At 39.7% G+C, this 22,259-nt stretch overlaps 1 protein-coding gene across 1 annotated transcript; it reads left to right on the forward strand.

Annotated features, from left to right (window-relative positions):
- Nucleotides 1-7,902: 7,902 nt before the first annotated feature.
- On the forward strand, nucleotides 7,903-22,186 carry tacr2 (tachykinin receptor 2). The gene is made up of 8 exons (XM_084931826.1): nucleotides 7,903-8,389; nucleotides 9,090-9,254; nucleotides 10,441-10,736; nucleotides 15,409-15,603; nucleotides 19,025-19,175; nucleotides 19,303-19,422; nucleotides 19,501-19,577; nucleotides 19,669-22,186. Exons 2-8 carry the CDS (start codon nucleotides 9,120-9,122, stop codon nucleotides 19,970-19,972), a joined length of 1,278 nt encoding a protein of 425 aa, XP_084787952.1. The 5' UTR covers nucleotides 7,903-8,389; nucleotides 9,090-9,119; the 3' UTR covers nucleotides 19,973-22,186.
- The last annotated feature ends 73 nt before the right edge of the window (nucleotides 22,187-22,259 follow it).

Genomic DNA, 22,259 nt, shown 5'->3' on the forward strand with positions numbered 1-22,259 from the left:
TACTTTGCCCAGGTATTTCTAACCCATTAACGTACACGCCTATGTAAATATCTAGAATTTTTTGGGCAGCCTATGTCAGCAATAGCTTCACCACACTGTGCAGGTCTACAGATTGACATTATTATCTGTATCTCACCATTTTATGCTGTAGGGTGTTCAGAAGTAAACATGGGACAAACACTGAGTTCGCATGGGACAAAATGGGACTGAGATGTAATCCTAAATTTTCATGACTTACAAATAAAAATGCAATAAACTGTGCAGGATAAATATACATTTTGCTCTATTACTGAGTAAATACAATAAGGATAAAGGGAAGCTAAAGTTTGTTCTTTTGTTTTCATGTGAAAGTCTTTATATACTCCTGTAATCTCTTTTATTTCTCTGTTATTTCAACTTCTCTTCTGTCTGGATGCATCCAAATTAAAACCCAGCACAGTTTGGATGTAGCCACAGGCTGCCATAGCTGGCAATTTTAGCAATCTTTATCTACTGTGTCCCTCCACTTCCTGTTCAGAAAGAATAGAAACTCTATTTCTAGGAACATAATGGCACTTCCTTTTTTTTAGGGTTGTTTCCATCATATTTGACAAAATTTGCAAAGATGAACCGGATCAATGTTTTGGGACTTTAGAGAAGTGCATTTCCTGCAGAGCCAGTCAAAATGTGGGACATTGTTTGAAGATGTGGAACAAGGGAACGAGGAATAAAAATGCTGTGGAGATCCACATAAAGAGAGACGTCTGGACCCAAAACTATTGGGAGAAGGTAGACTCTTTCTTATCTGCTATCATTTTATTTTAAGATTAGCATGGCCACAAAGTGAAGATGAATACATTCACATACTTTGATCTGAGTCTTGTTTGTACTCTAATCTGATTCTGTTGAAAGCAAAAAGTCAAGGAAAAACAAGATAAAGTCCACTGTGAAGAGAGAGAGACGTAATGAGAATAAATGCAACAGGTTAGGATCTGAATGCGAAGGATTTGTTCATCGAGGCTGTCACGAGATGCTGGTGGGTGGACAGGCAGACAGCAGGACGGACCAGCTCGACTAGAAAAGCAGAGCAAATATGTTGCGAAATGTACCCGGGGAAACACCAAAATACATAAATGCAATCTAAGAGCCTGGTTGCCGCACTGACACTTACATTGAATACCGTATTGACTTTAAAATTCTTTTGATCACTTTTAAAATTTTAAAAAACTTGGCGCCTAGCTACCTAACTGATCACCTGCACTTGTACAACCCCAAGAGAGCACTAAGATCTTCGAGTCAGTTGCTCTTAGTGCAACCAAGGTCTCGGTTAAAGACCTGAAGTGATCGAGCCTTTGCTATTGCTGCACCTAGACTCTGGAATAATCTCCCAGCTGATATTCGCATGTCTGAGTCTATCCAATCTTTCAAATCGCACCTAAAAACTCACTTGTTTACTTTGGAATCAAACTAGTTTGACCTTCATCTGGTTTGCTCTGCACTATGCAAAAGTGTTTTTTATTCCCTGTTTGCTTGTTATGCTCTGTCCCGAATTTTATGTGTCTTGTGGTCGACTGTGAAGCACTTCGATGATGATTATTAGTCTTTCAAAATGTGCTATAGAAATAAACTTTGATTTGAAGCATTCTCCCAGAGAATGCAAGCAGGCCCATATATACTGCTCCTGATGACAATGACAGGAAGCAGATACAGTGGCTGAAAAACAGGAAACCAAAGACCCTACCAAAAGGTGAAGACAAGACCTGCCCATTCCAGCCAGAACTCAGAGACCAGAAACAACAGGAACAAACAAGTGCAGGACTATTACATAACTAGGCCCAAGCCTCAAGTGGTACAACAGGAAAGTACAGTTTCTTCAGCATGTAAATTGACCTAATGACTACCCGAATTATTGCCCCACACACGGGCATTTGTTTTATACAGATACCTGCTTACTAACCCGTCTGTCTGGCCATAAGAAATTATGTGAGATGAGCATGAGCCAACCGTTAGAAATGTGTCATCGTAGCAGAAACTTGAACGGCAAACACACTCTTATCACTGTTTTCACAAAGATAAACATGTTTGTTTTCTTTACGCTAATGCAGCAGATATATGAAGGTAAATATACTGCCAAATATTAGAGGCTGTAGAATGAAATATGTGAATCTGCAAAAAAAAATTTCAACTTGTTTTTTTTTATTAGTACGAAAATCTATGAATTTGTGACTCAAGAGGACACAACTGAGCAGCTGTTTTAACTGATTCGAGAGGCTGTGATCAGAGTTGTGGAAATAGTAAAAGAAATTAAATAAATATCAATAAAACCAGAATTACAAGTTTGAAGCTCTCAGTATATCTGTGTAAGTATCAATCTCCACATTTATTCATATTTTTTGTAACTGTAAATTTAAAACACAAGCATGTGAAAACCTTTTACAAGTGAAAATTTCAAAAAAAAATATAAGTTCAGATTTTTTTTTAATTCTCACATTTTATTCTGCAAGCTCTCACATTTTGCAACATATTTACCTTCATACAGAAAGTACATCAAACATTACTCAAAACAAAAACATCTACAGTACCTTCTCTCCTCGTGGTGACATTTGGCGGAGGGACCATGCATCCCCATGCTGTGAGGGACTGGATCAGTGACTGGATCAGTGACTGGATCACTGGAGGGTTCTTCAAAGAATTTTCAGAGGTAGCAGCTTTAGTATGGAGGCTGTTGAGCGCCAAAATTAATTAATTAAATATATCATAAATAATAAATTAAATGTGTCATTAATTAATTAAAATTGGATCATTTTGATGATCTCAGCCGTTCACTAAGCATGCTCCTGTGACTGGCAAGCGCATCATGGAGTGCATGGGAGGTATTGTCCAGCACTGTCCTTATCTTGGTCAATATCTTGGTCATCTCTCCGACACCACCTTAAGAGAGTCCATCGCCACATTACTTTCCTTGTGGATCAGTCAATTGAGTTTGTTGGCATCTGCGACTCAATAAACAGATCCGCTACCCACAACTTACACATGCATATCCGATCTTCTTTAAATAGCAGCCTATCAAAGAATTCACAGCACAGACACTATCCAAAGCAAACATTCATATCCCTGAATATATATCAGAGGATCAGAAGACATCGAATGTGATAAACCAGTCATTAGCTTGTATGTGATAAATCGCCATCCCTCGCCTTTTTAGCTGCTGTAGCGCCCTTATTGCAGTTTTCTAAGCACCAAAAGCACCAACATCTTTATCAGCAGTGACTCGGCCAACAAAACATTTCACATCAGTAGGAGGGAGCTGTGTGATTGGCTGTTTCCCCCCTCTTGGTACTTTTCTAACTTATACATCACCTTTATTACTTTCTTCAGTCAGAAAATGACCTTGGTGTGAAAGCAACAAAGAAACTCAAAGATTTTCAAGTGTTATGAAATTCAACCTTCAGCAAAATAAGAATTTTTGTGTCCTCTGGTTGCCTGGGAGTACAGACTGTCTAGTTTTTGTAAAGTATTTATTTGAGATGTGTTCAGGTGCAGCTGAACAGTCACTGCAGGTGTCTATTTCTGTGTTTGCTAGTTTAGGTGGTGAAAATGAGTTTCTTCCCCTCTTGATTAGGTTTTGACCCTTGATAGCCAGCTCTCGCCCAGATTCACTCAGGCAACCCCATTTATTAAGAACTGCTACACCTTCTCAGAAACTTTTCATTTTTGGAGCCTGCATCCTTCAGCGTGTCAGTCACTGGGTAAACAAGCTTGTTTGATCACATGAAAGTACACACAGGCAGTGCACATTGTACACAGTCAGCAAACTCTACCTCTTGTCATTCTGTTCACTGATTACATGCACGGGCATATGCAGTAGATTTCCCCTGCAAGGGAGGAATGTGAGGAACGGGCATGCAACGAGAAGCAGGTAACAAAGTGAGAAACTATCACAGAAGCACAAAGCACAAAAATCTACAACAGTAACAGTGAGACTGAAAAAAAATCACTGGAGTCACAATCTGCCTGTTTGCACTGTGAGATATGTTGTTGAATTTCTTCAAGGATAAACTCAAAGTCAATGCAATGACAAGAGGTTTTTTGGTTTTTTTTACAAACAGTATAAAAGAAAGTGTACATGGAGTGTCCTTAGAGGCACCTTCTAGCTGGTGATAAGCAATGTGGATAGAAAGAACACTCTTAGAAATAGGGGCACAATATAAAAGTCAGTTTCTGTAAATACAGAACCTACACTTGCTTTGAATTTTAAGTTGCAGCGTCAAGATACACTCTGAGACATAAAGATAAAGAAATTATGCACAAAAATAAATTTTAATCTTAGACTTTAAATGAGACACATTTAATACAAAGTAGTATAATTTTATATCTGATTTGTATCGGTGACATAACGGGGAGGGGGTTGCTGCCTGGTTGACTATTCCTGGTCTCTGTGTCCTCTGTGTGTCTAACAGCCTTGCGTGCAAATTTTAGATAAATAAAGCTTTGAATTGCCAGCAAGACTAGGCTGAAACAAAGTCGGTACAAAAGTCAATATTTGGTGTGACCACCTTTATCCTTCAGCACAGTCTAAACTCTCGTAGGCAAGCTTTCTTTTAATTTCTTTAAGTGGTCTTCAGGAGTAGTTCTCCAGGGTTACTGAAGGACATTCAAAACTCTTCTTTGGATGTTGGCTGCCTTTTGTTCTGTTCTCTTTCAAGATGATCCCACGCTGCTTCACTAATGTTGGGATCTGGACTCTGGGGAGCCCAGTCCACCACAGGTGTTCCACCATGTGCTTTTCTATCCAGGTGTGCTTTTACTGTATTGACAATGTGTTTGGGATCATTCTCATGTTGAAACATGAAGCTGTTCCCAAGCCGATAATTTGCAGATGGTATTTTACCATGCATCAACATCTGACAGGACTTTTTTGTGTTCATAATTCCAACAATTTTGACAAGATCCACAACACAAAAAGACTGCAAACCATGACAGAGCTTCTATCGCGTTTTGCAGATGGCTATGGACACACACTGTGGTAACACCCCCCGACCCTATTATCAAATATTAAGGACAAACTGCACACCATGCTTAGACATGCCAGGTTTTCAGCTAATAACTATTTGGGACTCACCTTGTTAACAGCAAGAACAAAAAATATTCCGCTGAAAGGTACAAAGATTTTAAAAGTTACAACAAAGTCTTGCTCCTTTAAAGCACAATGTAAAAAAAAGAAAAAAATAAGGGCGAATCATTTCTTGGACATTTTCACACTTAATGAGCAAAACGTTTTCAAAAACATGATGCATCTCAGTTTTCCCTCATTCAGTGATTCAGCTGTCATTACATGCTTTCCCATTGACAGATCAAAGTGCATTCATAAAGGTAAAGCTGTCACATACAGGGTTTTTTTTTCTAAAGTAAACAGCATGTTTTAAACACTTCATCTAGATCCAGAACTTTCAGTACGTTTTTGTTCTTGTGAAGAAATGTTTGCATGACATCAACACACCAGGAATAACAGTAATTTTAATGAAAAACCACAGAGTGCACAGCAATTATCATACACTTTAAAGCCAAAGCCAACCAGCAGACCAGATCAGACCCTCTGGTGTTCAGACAACATGTCTGACAACTCTACCACTCCAATGACAAACTGCTGTATTTGAGTTTTTGTGGCTTCATATTTCTTCAATATAAGCGCACAAAGACTGTCTATAATTTCATGTGAAGAGAACCCTTTCCAGACCAACACACGGATTGTTCATAAGAACAACACACAACTCACATGCAAATACTTTTAGTCAGGTTTATGTTTTACTGCAGTTTGGCAGTGATACGATCTCCTGAGGACCTGTTAGTGTTTTGTCATTTTTCAGAGGCACAGCTCTAACTGAAAGTAGACAGCTGCAGCCTTTTTAAATGTGTGACTTTTCAAAAACTGCAAGCACAGGGCTGGACTTAAACAAGTATCATGGCATGACTTTTTAACATCACTTTCAACTCTGCGGCACTTTTCTGTTTGCCTCAGATAACTGCATTAGATAAAATATCAAAACTGCTACTCTCTTGGGCACCTCTTTTGTTTTTCATTGGGAGAAATTACTCATTACCAGACTCCACATAGCAAAATTGGTATGGCCCTGATTTGGCCCACACAATGTGCTTACACATGGCCCACATACCGCAAAGAATGATGGCCCTTTGGTGGCCTATATCAGGTTTACCAGAGGTGGCCCACACATGGGCCAGCATGTGGCCAGTTGCAGACACACTGCTGGCCCAGATGTCAGCCTAATGTGTACCTTAATCAAGCCATGTAATAACAACATGTGCCGGAACATAACAGTCCAAAAGTAACATGACGAAACTCTGTTCAGACAGTGAATGGACTGATTTTTATATAGCGCTTTTCTACTCTCCCACATTACTTAGAGTGCTCTATACAATATGCCACATTCACCCAACGACACACTTTCTCTAAAACGGGTGCTTCCTAACTACATTCACACTCTTGGAGACTGGAAGAGCCAGAGATCGAACCACTAACCTTCCGATCAGTAGGTGACCTGCCCTACCGCCTGAGCTACAGCCACCCACTGGCAAAGATGAGTAAACTGTCACTAGGTTTTGAATAAAGTGTACACGCACAAACCTGTCAAATCTGTACTTGAAAAGTTGGCTACTATAGCAGTATAGTGTTACAACATGGCATTTGGGTCTTCTAACTAAAATAGGAACATAAATAGTGCCATCATGGCCTGTATTTGTATAGCGCTTTTCTAGTCCCTAAGGACCCCAAAGTCATCCACCCATTCACACACACATTCACACACTGGTGATGGCAAGCTACATTGCAGCCACAGCCACCCTGGGGCGCACTGACAGAGGCGAGGCTGCCGGACACTGGCGCCACCGGGCCCTCTGACCACCACCAGTAGGCAACGGGTGAAGTGCCGGACCTAGCCCACATGTGGACACCCTGCCATGACACCGGTCAGTCAGTAGTGCCAGCTTGATGCCAGATCCGGGCCAGACCTGTTTTCTATCAGCCTGGGCCACATAACCCAAACTACAATCGGGCTAGATGTGGCATGCCATCACATAAACAGTGCCATCTATGCCGGACCTGGCCCATATCTGGATGAAATTAGTCTTATCATGCTAGAAATCAACCAGCAGTGCCGGCTTGATACCAGATCCGGGCCAGACCTGCTTGCTATGTGGGACAGTGTGAGCTGAATTCTGGTAAATGCTGGATTTCTGCTGTGCAATTTTTTTAATGACTAAATGGTAAGAACAACATGAAGAACCTCAAACAAAATTCACAGACACAAACCATGTTCCTCAAAATTGAACAACAGTTTGGAAGGCTAGAAAAAGCATGCAGAAGGTGTTAACAATGCAGTTAAAAAAAAGAAGGAAAAACTCTCTACAGTCATGCCAAAATCCACAAATGTAATCTCTTGGTGGGGACATTCTTACTTAGATGGATTTGTAGTGATTGCAGCTTGGCTGAAGACCTCAATAATAGAAGAGCTTCACTGTTGCTTTCAGAGTTTTATTGAAAACTCAACTGAAGAATCATTTTTTCTCTAGCTCTCACCTGATTGTGCATTTTTAGCACGCTCAAATTCACAATGAAAAAGGGTGAATGAGTGCAGCAGGCTCTCTTCTAGAGGCTCTCAGTATGAGACCACCAGGATAGACACATATGTGTGTCCTCGTTTTTTTTGTTGTTTTTTGTTTTTTGTAGGCATAGAAGATGGGTAGTGCTGATGGGTTCGGGCAATTTCACAAGAAACCATCTCAAAAGTGTTTCAGACTTGTCAAGCGGTGAAAATTGACGGCTGTAAAGAAATTACAGCAGTAGCGGTAAAATGCAGGGGTACACCTCTCTCTTTCCTTCTTCTCGGACCACCCTAGCTTTCCCGTTCTCTGTCCAGGCCTCTTACATTTGTTTCCCCCTCTCCATCATCTTGTTGATATTCGTCTATTTTAGAGATGGAGTACGGAAATCAGGCACTGCTCTCACAAGTCTCGCAATTTTTCATTTTCTGTTTAAGTCTTAGTTCTTTCCATCACATTTATCTTTCTTGTTAGACGTTTATTTTGTCAGGATTTTACACCTCGTACCTCTCTTCATCTCTCTCCCTCTGGTAGTGGAGGATTTTGGCGCGAGTCTGCGCGCACGGTAACGTGCCTGAACGTCTGCGCTTCTCACTCTCAGATCAACATGAGCAAGTCACACATTCCAGTAGAGAGAGGCAGAATATATGCGTGTGTGAGAAGGAGTGAGCGGGGAATCCGGAGAAATACCTTAATGGATTATTGGATGGACCTGTTTGTCCTTTACGCAGAAGGAATCTGATTTTCGGACAAAAGCAATGGATTGAGTTTCAACTTGACCATTAATAGACGGGTAAGACATATGAAAACTAATAATATGATTCAGGTTTAGGTTTTCTCCGGGTATTGTCCAGTGCATGAATTTATCACTTGTGGAGTTAAGGCAGCCAAATAAACAGACTGTATGTGACAAATGTGCGTAATTCATGCTCAGTCGTGCATTTATTTAGTTAATCTCAAAGCACCTTTAATGAATTAATAAATGAATTAAGATATAATAAAACAAAATAAGAAAGAAAGTCATTTAAATTTTTTTTTAAAACAATCGCAAAAAAATTAAGCTGTCGGGAGAGTCTGGAAGTTGTCACCACGGTAATACTTGCATCCTGTTGTTAATACTTTAGCCAGATGCCGTCACAACGACTGATATGGTTGTCTCAAATCAGACTCAAAAACTTTAATACAAATTGAAACCGCTCTAAAGACTACAATGAACAGCAAGGAGATTAACACATTCGCACCTTGTTTTGGAGTTGATGCAGCTTAAAGCTAGTGCGTGTTGTAGTGGGGAAATTAGCTATTATTGGGGTGGTTTTAGTGCCTCTAATTATAGCGTACAAAAATGAAGAAATCATTTTATAGACACAATGATACACACGCGAGTGTATTTACTCATAATCCCCCTACAATAGAGTGTTTTTTTCTTTTTTAATTTGTCGGTCATTGTGGATAATTACGCATGACGCACAACGTATATACAATTATATCTACAGGTTCTGTCACCGGTAAGACAGAAAGCCAACATGGACGCCGGTAGTCTGATACAACATATTGAACGAGACGAAGAGACCACTTCATGGCCATTGTCGATGACCACTGAGTGGTTGGAGGACGGGAACGAGACCACCTGGAATCAGTTCCAACAGCCCGACTGGCAGGTGAGAGAAAAACACTGAGATAACAAATGAAAGTGATTAAAATCAGAACTGCAGAATTTAAAAAGATGAAATTTTGATGATGATATTAATGAAAGAAGTAAGAAAGACGACTCAGTGAAGTAAACAGGTGTATTCTTTTTTTTTACTTGTGTAATTTTGAAGGGTAAAAACCATATGTCAGTGACATCATTGTTGTGAAATCTAAGTAAAGTGCCTGAAACAGACAGAAACTCAACAGAATGAAGTAAAGGCTTACTGGTGAATGTTATTTGTCTCAGGGACAAAATGTGGGGCCGATTCAAAGGACATTTTCACTTCACAGACTGTATATTAGTTAAGTTATCTGAAGGCTTTTTGCTCATTCCTCTAAACGCTTTTAACTCCCCCACTGTCATTTAAACCTGCACCACACCGTGCACAGTTTACAGTCCTCTCCTCCTATCTGTGCTTGGCTGTCTGAAGTAGCTCATTGCTTTACATTTCTACGACAGTGGTTGGCTGGGTATGAACAGGTGATGGATGTCAGGGTTTTCATTTCTGGCCCCAGATAAAGTGCAGCATGTCTGTCCTTTTAATTTTCTTATAGGTCAGTCAATGAAAGGAACGGGGTCTACAGATATTAAAAAATGCTGAAGATTGCTGGTTGCTCGTCTCAGAATAGACTTTACCTGGAAGCAGACTTTGATCAGTTTATCTCTCTTTGGGGAATGAGATAAACTTGGAATTCCCTGTGTAAAGAAACGTAAGATTTCTGAAAATGTTTGTTGTTCAGAGTTGTTACGTCTCAGGAGGTAGACTGAGGTATCTACTAATTGTAAGGTTGGTGGCTCGATCTCTTTTCCTCTTGTCATTATGTTGAGGTATCTTTGAGCAAGCTACTAAACCCTTAGTTTCCCCTGATGTATCCATCCGAGTGTGAGCATTAGGATAAAAGCACTCAGACACAGGAAAAGATGTTTGTACAAATGGGCTAATGAGGGTTGTAGTAAGAAAATGCTTTGAGTGCTGAAATAAATTAGGAATGTGCTACAAAAGTGTCAGTCCATATACCACTTGCTGTAGACATCCTGTGCAGGGATAGGGTGGGGATTGCAAATATATACGTATTTGTGAGTTCCTTTATTGTGGTTTTTTTTTGTAACTGTGTATAAGATGCTGACATTAAAGGTCTCCTCTCCTCTCCCAGGTGGCTCTCTGGGCTATAGCGTACTCCCTCATCATCCTGGTGTCCATCACTGGGAACGTCACAGTGATCTGGATTATCCTCGCTCACAGGCGCATGAGGACTGTGACCAATTACTTCATTGTCAACCTGGCTTTCTCTGACGTTTCCATGGCGAGCTTTAACACCCTTTTTAACTTTGTGTATGCGCTTCACAATGACTGGTACTTTGGCTTGGGTTACTGCAGGTTTCAGAACTTCTTCCCCATCACCGCCATGTTTTCGTCCATATACTCAATGGCTGCCATTGCAGTGGACAGGTAAGAACGCTCTCCTATAGAGTTCAGAATAAGTGAATACAGACAATGAGCTATACTGTGCATTAAAAAAGGTAGACTGGCACAGCAGGCAATCTGGAGTACAGGGAAACCAGTATATGAGCATATGAAGTGTGAAAAAATCACAGAGTTAGGCTTGAAAATCTAGTTGTCTGAACATGTCTACAGATTAATGAGCTGTAGTTTAAATGTCATTAGAGGTGATTAGGAAAAGGCAGACATCTGTGCCGACCAGGGATGGAGTAGCACCACCTTCACAGAGTTGAACAGCAACAAAAACATAGAAACACCTACACAAAAAGGGATTTAAATAGGTGAGAGGAGGGAGGCTGGGGGCATGAGCGACAGGGGAAAAAAGGGGAACTCAGCACTGGAGCCAAAGGGATCATGTGAAAAATATGAGGTCAACTGCCATTAAAATGAACAAGTCATTACATCAGAGACTCTTTTGTGCTATCAATCAGACACTAATGGGGTGACTGATCCCCATTTTATGCAAACACCATTTAGAAAGTGCATTATGAAAACAGTCAAAAAAAGGAATCATCACAACTTAATGAAAAAAATCAACATAGTGGCATATTGTTTCAAGCAACTAGCAGATCTGGGCAAAGGCATCTCTTTTCTGCAAGAACACGGATCATTTTCAGAGTTTCTGGAAGAGTAAGGGTTTCGACATTTGAGCTCAAACAACAGCTCCTTGAGGAGCATGATTTTCTCTCATTCTCAGCAGCCAGTGCAAATGAAAATGCTGCATGAAGGAGATATGGGTCAGCAGGCGGACACAGATGAAACACAGATGCCAGTAATGCTTACTGGAGCATGAATGGTCAGCCTGAATAAAATATCATATACTGAGCAAGGTATAAAATCTATGCTCAGTATGTGATACTTGTAGTAAGTTAGTTACAAATTTATAGGAGCGACCTTATGCAATATGACACTCCTTCAAGATAAAAATAATCGACATCAAAGAAGGGTGTTTCACCCTAATGACAACCTTACAATGATTTTGAACACACAGCGGGAACACAAACTGAGAATTAAATGTGTTATTAAGAACTATTTGTTTTTTGTTTTATTTTCATCATGATTTACTTGATAAACTCAGAATTGTTCACCTATATATGATGCAGCAAAACCTCTTTGTGGATTTAAACTATCCATAAACTCTTATGATTGTAATAAAGCTATCTTATATAAAATAAACCACTATGGGATGGAAAGAAAAACTAGAAAACATCCAAGTCAGTGTGGTCCTCCTCTCAGAGGCCTGACCTAAATCCCACAGAACACCTGTGGGCTGCTGAAAAATGTCAGATCATTGATGCTTTAGTGGGGATGACCTGACAGCTTTGACTGAAACATGAAGGAAACCACAGCTGTCGCAGCAACTATTTGATTTTCCAAGTGTCCAAGTGTTTTCAGGTAGCTCTGCAAGCAAAATGATGCTGGACTAAATACTGAAACATTATAACAGCAATCAGCAATCTTTAGTATTCGCGGGGAAGGAAGGTCTGGAAACTGTGCTTAGATTGCTGCTCTTGTGCTCAGGACCTCGATAACGAGCAGATAATGGAAGAAGGACTAGTTTTTTATTTTAATTTTGAAAGTGTGAATCATTTTTAAATGGTATTAATCAATTCCCAATACTCTTCTTTTCCATTACTCTTATAGTATCTACTTTGATGTGACTTTTTAAAAATCTGATGTAATTAATTGTCTTTTTTCTGTTTTTTTTTTTTTCTGAAAAAGCAGTTTATTAACCAAATCTTTCTAGCAGATCCATTAATTCTTACTTTTTTTTGGCTCAGATTGCTCAAGGTGCTGGAAACTTCCTCTGAGATTTTGGTCCATATTCATCTGACAGCAGCACACTGTTGCTCCTTGTGTCCATTATAAAACTACTCTATTGGATAAAGATCTGGTGACTATGTTTGTGTGGGTTTTCTTAAGGGACTGTGTCTTCCTCCCACAGTCCAAAGACATGCAATTAGTGGGGTTAGGTTACTTAGAGATTCTAAATTGCACATAGGTGTGAATGTGAGTGCGAATGATTGTTTGTCTCTTTGTGTTAGGTTTACATCAGACTGGGTAAAGGACACAGTGGGTAAAATAAGTGAAGTTGAATCCATCACCAGTTTTCTAAGTAAATATACTTGTAAAGGTGCGATTGACATGAAATTCTTACCAAATGTCGATAACAACCGAAAAAACGCAAAGAAATCAAACCATTGATTTCCATAAATTATGTGTAATAATAAGAAAAGACAGAGGGGGAAAAGTATTGAACCCGCTTACTGAAATGTATGTAATACTTTGTACAAAAGACTTTGCAGGTAATGACAGCTTCAAGAGGCCACCTGTATGGAGAAACTAGTCACATGCTAGTCAAATCACTCAGGTGTGATTTTGGCCTATTCTTCCTCACAGACAGTCTTCAAATCCCAAAGGCTCCTTGGGTCCTATGAACTCTCATCCTTAGATCAGTTACATGAAGGGTGATGTATGCAGAAAAGCCACCCCACAGACTATATGCTTCCAGTATGTCACAGGATTGTTCAGCAAACCTTGAACATGCTTCAACATGCTCTTTCTTTAGCAGTGGTCTGTGTCATGTTCCAGCATGGTGAGCGTGCATACAGGCCATGATGGGCGAGTGCATTGCTTGCTTTCTTTGAAACAATTATACCTGCTGCTTCCAGGTATTTCTTTGGCTCTCCACAAGCAGTCCTTGGCTCTTTGACAACTTTTCTGATAATTCTTTTCACTCCTTTGTCTGAAGTTTTATGGGGAGCACCTGGTCATGGCTGGTTTATGGTGAAATTCCACTTCCAGCTTATGTCCCCAACAGTGCTCACTGGGACCTAGAGTAGTTTAGAAATTCTTCTGTAACCAATGCCATCAGTATGTTTTGCAGCAATAAGGTTGCAAAGGTCTTGAGAGAGCTCATTGGTTTTACCCATCATGTTTCGTGTAACACCTCAGTAATTTCAGCTGGTGTCATTAATTTCCATGTCTTTTTGCATCTCCCTTTCTTTGTGTTTTCAGTACTTTTCCCCCTGTGTCATTTCTCATCACTACACATAACATATATGGTTTGATTTCTTTCCATGTGTGGATTGGATGGGTTGCTACCAACATCTAGTGAGAACTTCATGTTAATAGCACCTTTAGAAATATATTCACTGAGAAAATTAGTGATGTGTTCAATACTTACTTTACCAACTATAAGTTGAAGAGAATGGATGGATGGACTTTGGAGGAGATATGAGTACATTGAACTCATTCTTATGTTCTTGAACACGGCCTTTGTGATATGGTGCTTTATCTATCACACTGTAGTCATAAAGAAACTGTCAACAACAATACTCGGGTAGGCTGTGGCTCAAACATTACGATGAGACCCAAAATGTGCCAGGAAAAGAGGTGTTCTTCTGCAAACTTGGTTGTAAGAGGTTATTCGAATTGCTAATGCCTTCTTATCAGCTCAAGGTAGAAAATCTCCTCTGACTTCTGGTGCCAATAAGGCATTTTTAGCCAAAAACACAATTCTCTGTAAACTCTAGAGATCGCTCTGTGGGAAAATCCTAATAGATCAGCAGTTTCTGAAATACTCAGACCAGACCACCTGGCACCAACAACCACGCCACATTCAAAGCCACCTTTGTTCAAACCGAGTGATGCTCGTGTCTGCATGGTTAAACGCACATGTAGTTCAAGATCATAAAACTACACTTTTTAGACATTTCAGATATTTCAATGGTCCTGCTCACCTAAGATCAAACTGGGTTGTATGGAAATGAAAATAACAACTGAGAAGTCAATATTAAGATTAATGTAAAAGGAAATAAAAACCTGTTATAGGTTCAAACTTTCATCTTTATGCGAAACGTTTATGTAAGATCTCATGAAGCAGTTATTATCCACAGAACATTGACAAAGCCACTCCACAATAATGTAAGTTTATGATTCATAACCACAGATGACCGATTTCACCGTAATTTTAACAATACCATGTAATGGTGCTAAGTTGAAAAAAGTAGACTGCATACTGGCTCTGCCAATGAATAGCTACCGCATTCATTGGCAGTTATTAACATTATTTCACCTTCAACTTTTAATGAGGTAACTTCTGTATTATATGGTAGATTGCTGCAGTGAGTGACGGGAAAGGAGTTTTTTAATATATCATCATTAACCTGAATTACGGGATGTCACTAATTTTTAATTATTTTCATTGTATCCGAATATTTTTTAAAAAGGATTGCGTAGGTTTTAAATGGTTATTATCCTGGGCTTTTATCACTTGACCTCTGACAGTTAGCGTATATTCCACAAATAAATAATTACTAAAGAAATGTTTTTGTTTGTTCAAAATAGGAAAAACACTTTGAAAAAAGGTTGTTTAAAACAAACACTCAGCAGGAACCTTTTGATTACTGCTCAGCTTTGTAGCTGTTGTTTTGTAGCTGATGGTTTGATGGATGAGTGGGTAGTTTTCTGTCATGAAAAGAAAATGTCACTTTTTTTCACACACTAAAAAAAGCTTTAAAGCATTGCCCTGTTTTCCCTATCAGTGCACCTATGACTGAGTTTCTTTAGACAAAGACATGTGAAGGTGTAACCATACAAAAGTTTCTGTCTTTTTCAGGTACATGGCCATCATCCATCCTCTGAAGCCTCGCCTCTCCTCCACCTCTACAAAGGTGGTGATTGCCCTGATATGGATTGTGGCAGTATCACTGGCGTTTCCTCAGTGCTACTACAGTGTGACAAGATTTTATTACCCCAGAACTGTGTGTATGGTTGACTGGCCTGATGATTATGGAGGAACACATCAACTAAGGTGAAATAAAGAGACACACACATGCATAGATGGTGACATCGCTAACAGGTCTGTCAGGTTTAAATGCAGATGTGTTTAAAGGTTTAAATGCAGATGTGTGTGTTTACCTATTTGGATTGAGCAAAAGTTGCTACTTAAGCACTGGCAAAAATATCTAAAAGAAAGTTGGACAAAAACTGAATAAAATAAATGTTTACATAGAAGGTAAAAACTTTGACCTCAAGTTGGATCTCCAACTTGTTTTTCTTCTGCTCGGCTTCATTTCCTCTAATACAGCATTTAAAAGTGAACGAGGTTGATCAGATTTTTACATTTACAATGAAAGCAAGCGAGGAGTGGCTATGTTAAATGTTGCTATGACTGCTCAGGTTAAATCAATCTTGTGTTCATCTAAAACATCAAAGAACTCCAAGGCACTCTCTTTTTAAATAAAATTTTAAAATGCCTTTATTAAATGTTGCATGCCAAAATGCATTTTGGCATGCAACATTTAATAAAGGCATTTAAGAACTTTGATTGGAAAGCTAAACAGATTTTATAGAAAAAGTCAGCTTTTCAACTACCGGCAAACTTGATTCCCCACCGCGTAGGTGGTTTTAAGATCAAACAAGACTATGGCATGAAAATTAAGCTTTTTAAAAAAGAGCCTTTGTCACGGTTTGTGGAGACAGACCGTGCGGAGATGTGTGTGGTGGACCCAGGTGCGAACACAAGTGAGGATACGGGAGTGAACTTAAACAAAAGCGAGCCTTTTATTGTGGCTGATGATCACGAAAGAAACAAACAAGAATGAGGGCAGCACAAGAGCAGTAACTAAACAGAAACCTAAACTGGGAACAAACTATGGTAAGGCGATGGCTGGGGATACAAAAGACTGGGCATGGAAACACAGAGGATGGGAACACAGACGACGCGACACAGACTACATGAAACACAGAGACTAAATACACATGAGGGATGATCAGGGGAAGTGGCCACACATGGGAGCACAGCTGACACACATGAACCTAACGACAGGACAGGAGAGGTGAAACTAAATACACTGACATTGAATACAGACTTTCAAAGTAAAACAGGAAACATGGAGATTAGACATGACATGAACTAAACATAACCACGCAGACATGACGCATGAACCAGGGAGACTTAGTACAGGGGGAGATGACATAAACAACCAAGGAACAAGACTAAACAGCAATCTAGAAATTAACTAGGTGAACTACGCTAGGCACAAATGAATACAAAAGATACATAAAACTCAAACACTGGGTCGCTCGACCCAGGACCATGACAGCCTTGGAAGTCTTTCATGTTTTAACTTATATATATGTCTTCCAAAGTGCACTTCAGATAACACAAATCTAAATCTAAGAAGCTCTCCTTCACACAAACTGTTCAAATCTCACATTCATGTTTACATTCATTCTTGTTCATCAACCTTGTGTTGTGTGTCCTCATAAACTCTGTGCACGTGATGGGTAGCAGAAACATTTGTGAAGCTCAGTTATTCAAGTTTTAATAGTTTAAAACTTGAAAAATAGTTTCAATAACTTGACTCTTTCATATTTTATCTATTGTATAATTCATCAAAACCTCTATAAGTCGCTAATGAGCATACATTTTAGAAGTGTGGCAGAAAGGTCGGTCCAGCTCACAACATGTTATTGACACAGGTTCAAGCTGCAGAAGGCAGCTGAAGAAAGGAAAAGAAGGAAAGTGTCTTTATACATGATTACTTTTGAACTTTATCTTTGAACTCCAAGGACAAATCCATCCGCCTGACTCCTTCAATTTGATCTTTATGTACTCATCTGATCTCTGTGATTGGCTTAGGTCTCCAATAACAAGCTTAACCCTCTGGGGTCCAGGGTATAATTGGCCGTTTTTGACTACTTTTGATTTTACGTCTATATTTCACTTTTAAAATATGTTTTTCTTGCCTTGTTTGGTATCATTATTTTCAGCACAACCTCAAATATCTGAAATTTGAGTTATTTTTTCATTTTGGTATACTATATTAGCACAGTTGATCTAAATTCAGACAAAAAATTTAAAATCCGAGTAGAAAAAAGTTATATTTTTTACTGTAAAACCCACAAACATGTTTAACGAATCATTTTCATAACTTGAAATGCAAATAGAAATTGTACATTTCTAAAAATTATGCACAAGTTTTGCAAACAACAAAGTTATATGGTACTATTTACCTAAAAATGCAGCCAAGGCCTCGGGCGTTTTTTATATAACCATTTAAATCTATTTACAGAACAATCAGGTGTGCTGCATCAAATAAGAAGGCACACAAATTATTTTTGCCAGTCCAAAAAATGTAGTTTGTGTTCAGTATAAGACAGAGGAGAACACCACAGGCCTAAACCCTGCAGGTCTGACAGCAGGAGGTGCATCAGTCCAGTTTTCCATGTGGGAACAGCGTTTACACTGGAATCTGCCTTTGACGGCTTTTTTAGAGCAAATGTGAAATTCAGCAGTATAACTGACACACGATACAAGACAATAACTACACAACACACTAACTATAGCCTCCAAACACGCTAAACGTCACTAATGTCTCACATATGAAAACTCGCTCTCACTCTTTCTTTCGCTCGCCCGCTTTCCGTTGCGGGTGTCACTCCTAAAAACTTCCCCTTCTCCCTAAACAACCAAATGTCACATGTTGCCTTATACTTTTTTTGATTGGCTGACATGGTAAACTCTAACACCAATAGGGAAGGGGTGTTTTTTCTTTTTCTTTTTTCACTCGCAAGCGGAGAGTGTTTGCTAGCGATGTCTGTAGAAAACGCAGTTTTTACCGTTCTTCCCGCTGTAAACACCACAGTTTTTTTCAGAAAAAACATCGCGTGTATTTTTTATCATAACTCTGGTTTTACGTGGCCCATCGACACAATTCAAAAACTGGTATATAGTTTGAAGTCCGCACTTTCGACCCAAGTTGAAATGGAGACATGCTGCATCTTTTAGCCATGTCGTCTTAAATTGGTCATGTGATTTTGACGCGCCGGCGCGTCCAGCGACCCCAGAGGGTTAATTCTCTAAAGCCTGACAAAGAAAGCAAACCACAGACAGGTAGACAGAGCCTTGGCTTCTCTGAGACCTCTTGCACTAAAACTGCTGGAAGGTTAAAATGTTTGTTGTTGTTTTCTGCCTGACATAGAAATTAAGCATTTATTATTCATGTTGCTAAACCGAAGCAATTTTCCAGGTTTCATCAAATGCAAAAAGTAGTTATTGCTCGGTGAGAGACATGTAGAAAAGCACAAACTGAAAAAATTTAAACGGTATTGAATTTGCAAACGGCACACTAACATGGGATTTGTGGTGATGGCTTGGTGATAACAGCTGACACAATCTAAAGGTTGAATGTTGTGTTACCGTTTCTCATCTCTTTTTCTCCATGTAGTTATCAGTTTGCGGTTATATTGCTGATCTACCTTCTCCCTCTGCTGGTGATGCTGGTGACATACACTATAGTCGGCCGATCGCTGTGGGGTGGGCACATCCCTGGAGAGGCATCAGACCATTACCATAGCCAGATAAATGCCAAGAGAAAGGTTACACTGTTCCTTTTTTTTATTTTACTACTCAGTTTGACTACAAATCCTCTGAGCTGACCTGATCTTAAAGGAAAAAAACACAGCAGCAATTACTCAGGCTCATATGTCTTCTTATTTTCCATAGGTGGTGAAGATGATGGTTGTGGTGGTGGTGACGTTTGCCCTATGCTGGCTGCCCTACCATGTCTACTTCATACTGGGATCATTTAACAGAGACATTTATAAGCAACATTACATTCAGCAGGTTCACGGATGCCTCTCTGTTTTATATTCTTGAATCTGTAGTTTTGTGTTTACTCATTATTTTTTGTGTCTTCGTCAGGTGTATCTGGCCATATTCTGGCTGGCAATGAGTTCAACTATGTACAATCCTATTATTTACTGCTGTCTAAACCAAAGGTGATCTGGCAGTAATTGTGCCGAGTTTAAAAATAATATTATAGCTTCAAAAACATCAGTAAATCGGACATAAATCCATCTTTTCCTGCAGATTTCGCGCTGGTTTCCGTCATGCCTTTGCTTGGTGTCCCTTCATCAAAGTGTCAGAGGAGGACAAGATGGAACTGCAGCACACACACACCTTCAGAGTCACCATGACCCGCAGCCACCGCAATGACATGTCATCCATTAGAACAAACACTACATACGTCTCAAACACGCTTGCCAGCAGTGACCTGGTCACAGAGAGAGATGCTCGCAGACAGCTTAAGAAGAACACTTGCAACTCGCATCCGGTGAAGAAACTGGACGACACAAAATCTCCAGCTGTGGCGCTTATGGAGCACACCCAGTGATCGCTGACAGACATCATGATGAGGACATTCTCAAAGGGAAGGCAGCAGGATTTTTCTGAATTGTGAATAAAAACACTACAGCTGGTGGAGACAGAGGAAGCCCTGCGGAGTACTGGACAGAGTTAATCAAACTAAGGCATTCATTCCTGTGGATCAGGAACTTTGTTTGGGTCAAATAATACATGATGGATGAATGAATGTGACTATCAAGCTATTGCAGCACATACAAAACATTTAATTATGCCACTGAAACATTTGTGGCTGTGTGTAGATTAATCCAACCTTGATCTATTTACACTGCTCCAAGAAATTACGCGAACACTAAAATATGTGTTCATCGTGGTCAGATAACCTTTACTGATATACTTTGTGTAATTAAAGTGAAGTAAAAGTGGAAACCAAAATCCTCACACCAAAGTCAAACATAAATTCACAGGCTGTTCCAGCTTGTGTCATAATGTGCCTCGGTAATGTTTACTGGATATGTCTGGATATACTCCTGATGAGATACTGGATAGTATCCTGTAAGATTTCCTCCCAGATTTGTTTCAAGGCATCAGTGAGTTACTTGATAATCTATTTGGCTAGTGGACAGTCAGTCTGAGGATTTCTCTATGGTATCATATAGCAGTCAGGGTATCACTGGCCAAGCAGGTGGAGGTCTGTGCAAGCCTCCAAGGATATGCTTCCCCAGACTATCACTGACCCACTGCCAAAAGGTCATGTTTATCATGGAGTCCACAATCTCTTTAAAAGCTGTCATATATGCTCCGTGTGCACAGGTCTCACTAAAGGACATAAGATCGTTGTAAGTCTAATTCTAGCAGTTTTGTCAGGGGCATGCACATCAGTAGCCTTATTTTGTAGAGCTATTGCAGTACTCCTCCTCACCCTCTTTAGAGCAAAGAAGCAGATACTTGTCCTGCTGCTAGGTCGTTGCTTTTCTACAGCTCTGTCCAGCTCTCCTTGTGGCACAGCCTGTCTCCTCCTGGTATCTCCTCCACACTCTCGGGACTGTGCTGGGATACACAGCAAACATCTACTGGAGGAGGTGGACTACCTTTGCATCCTAAATGGGATGCAGGTACAATTTCATGCAAATAGCAGTGTCAAGGACGCTAGCAAAAATTAAAACAAGAGAAAAGGGTTAAGGAAGGAGCAGTGGTCTGAGGCCACTTGATGCTCCTCCAGTGCAGCGGCTGTGACTTTCATCCTAACTGGACAGACTGATTTCCCTGAAGCTGAACTGACTTTGTGTCATAGTGTGATGATCAAGTGTTCCCTTCATGCTTTTAGAAGTGTATTCCACTCCAAAGTGTCCTCCCCCCGTTGCCGTCCAGACCTCTACATGCTCTCTTTCCTCCATGTTGGACATTCAAGTGTTACTGGAAACATTTAACTGTGGTTACTGGTTTTCTTGTGCAGAGAACGGACAAACAGTCCAAACCCTTAACAATGTTGTTGTGTAACGTCTTCATTTGATATAAGACTTTCTTTAACAATTAAGCTAAAATAGGCATTTTATTTAATTTCTCTTCTATATTAACTCTCGATAATCAAAGTAATTCACTCATTCTTTAAGTTTGTTGGGATTCAGAATTGGCAGCAACAGCGTAGTTAGTCTTTTTAGTCTGGCTTTTACTCATATTGAGGACTCATAAAACATTCAGAGATCAATTAAAGCTCAAAGTGATGTCAGAAAATCACCAGTAAATACACCTCCTTCTCCCATTTTTGCCTTAAATTAATCAGTTGTCTGGTTTGCATGTATTCATTGCTGTGCAGTTCTTTCCCCCTTCACACATTTGTTACGTGGTGCACATTAATACAGTATTTTTCCTCTTATATTGTGAGTTCACTGGATAAAGTCTACATTAAAAATTCAAGTGCCGCTACTTAGTACAATCAAATGTGAAACAGTGATGCTATCTACTGAAGACATTCATGTAAAATACCCAGAAGTAAATATGAAACTTGTGGTTGTCGCACAGTTAAGAGTCAGATAATGACGCTTTAAATATTGTAACCTGTGAGCATTAGGTTTCAGAATGAAGTAAAAACGTTTGATTATTGGAAACTTTTTGATGTTTTAAGCACGCACTGTGGTTGTGTGAAGTGTCTTGTTGTCTATACCAAGCAGGATTTTTGTCGTCTGTGGCTGAAATAAAAATGTTTAAATAATGTGACAGTGCTAATAAAGTTACAATACAGGAAGTACTGACACACATTTATTTGTGCCCCATCTAACGCCTGAATTATAACTGCTGTAGCTGTTAACAGAGCTCTA

Source organism: Perissodus microlepis, chromosome 1 (genome assembly GCF_051167445.1).
Source record: "Perissodus microlepis isolate ML-2025 ecotype Zambia chromosome 1, ASM5116744v1, whole genome shotgun sequence".
Taxonomy (NCBI): Eukaryota; Metazoa; Chordata; class Actinopteri; order Cichliformes; family Cichlidae; genus Perissodus; species Perissodus microlepis.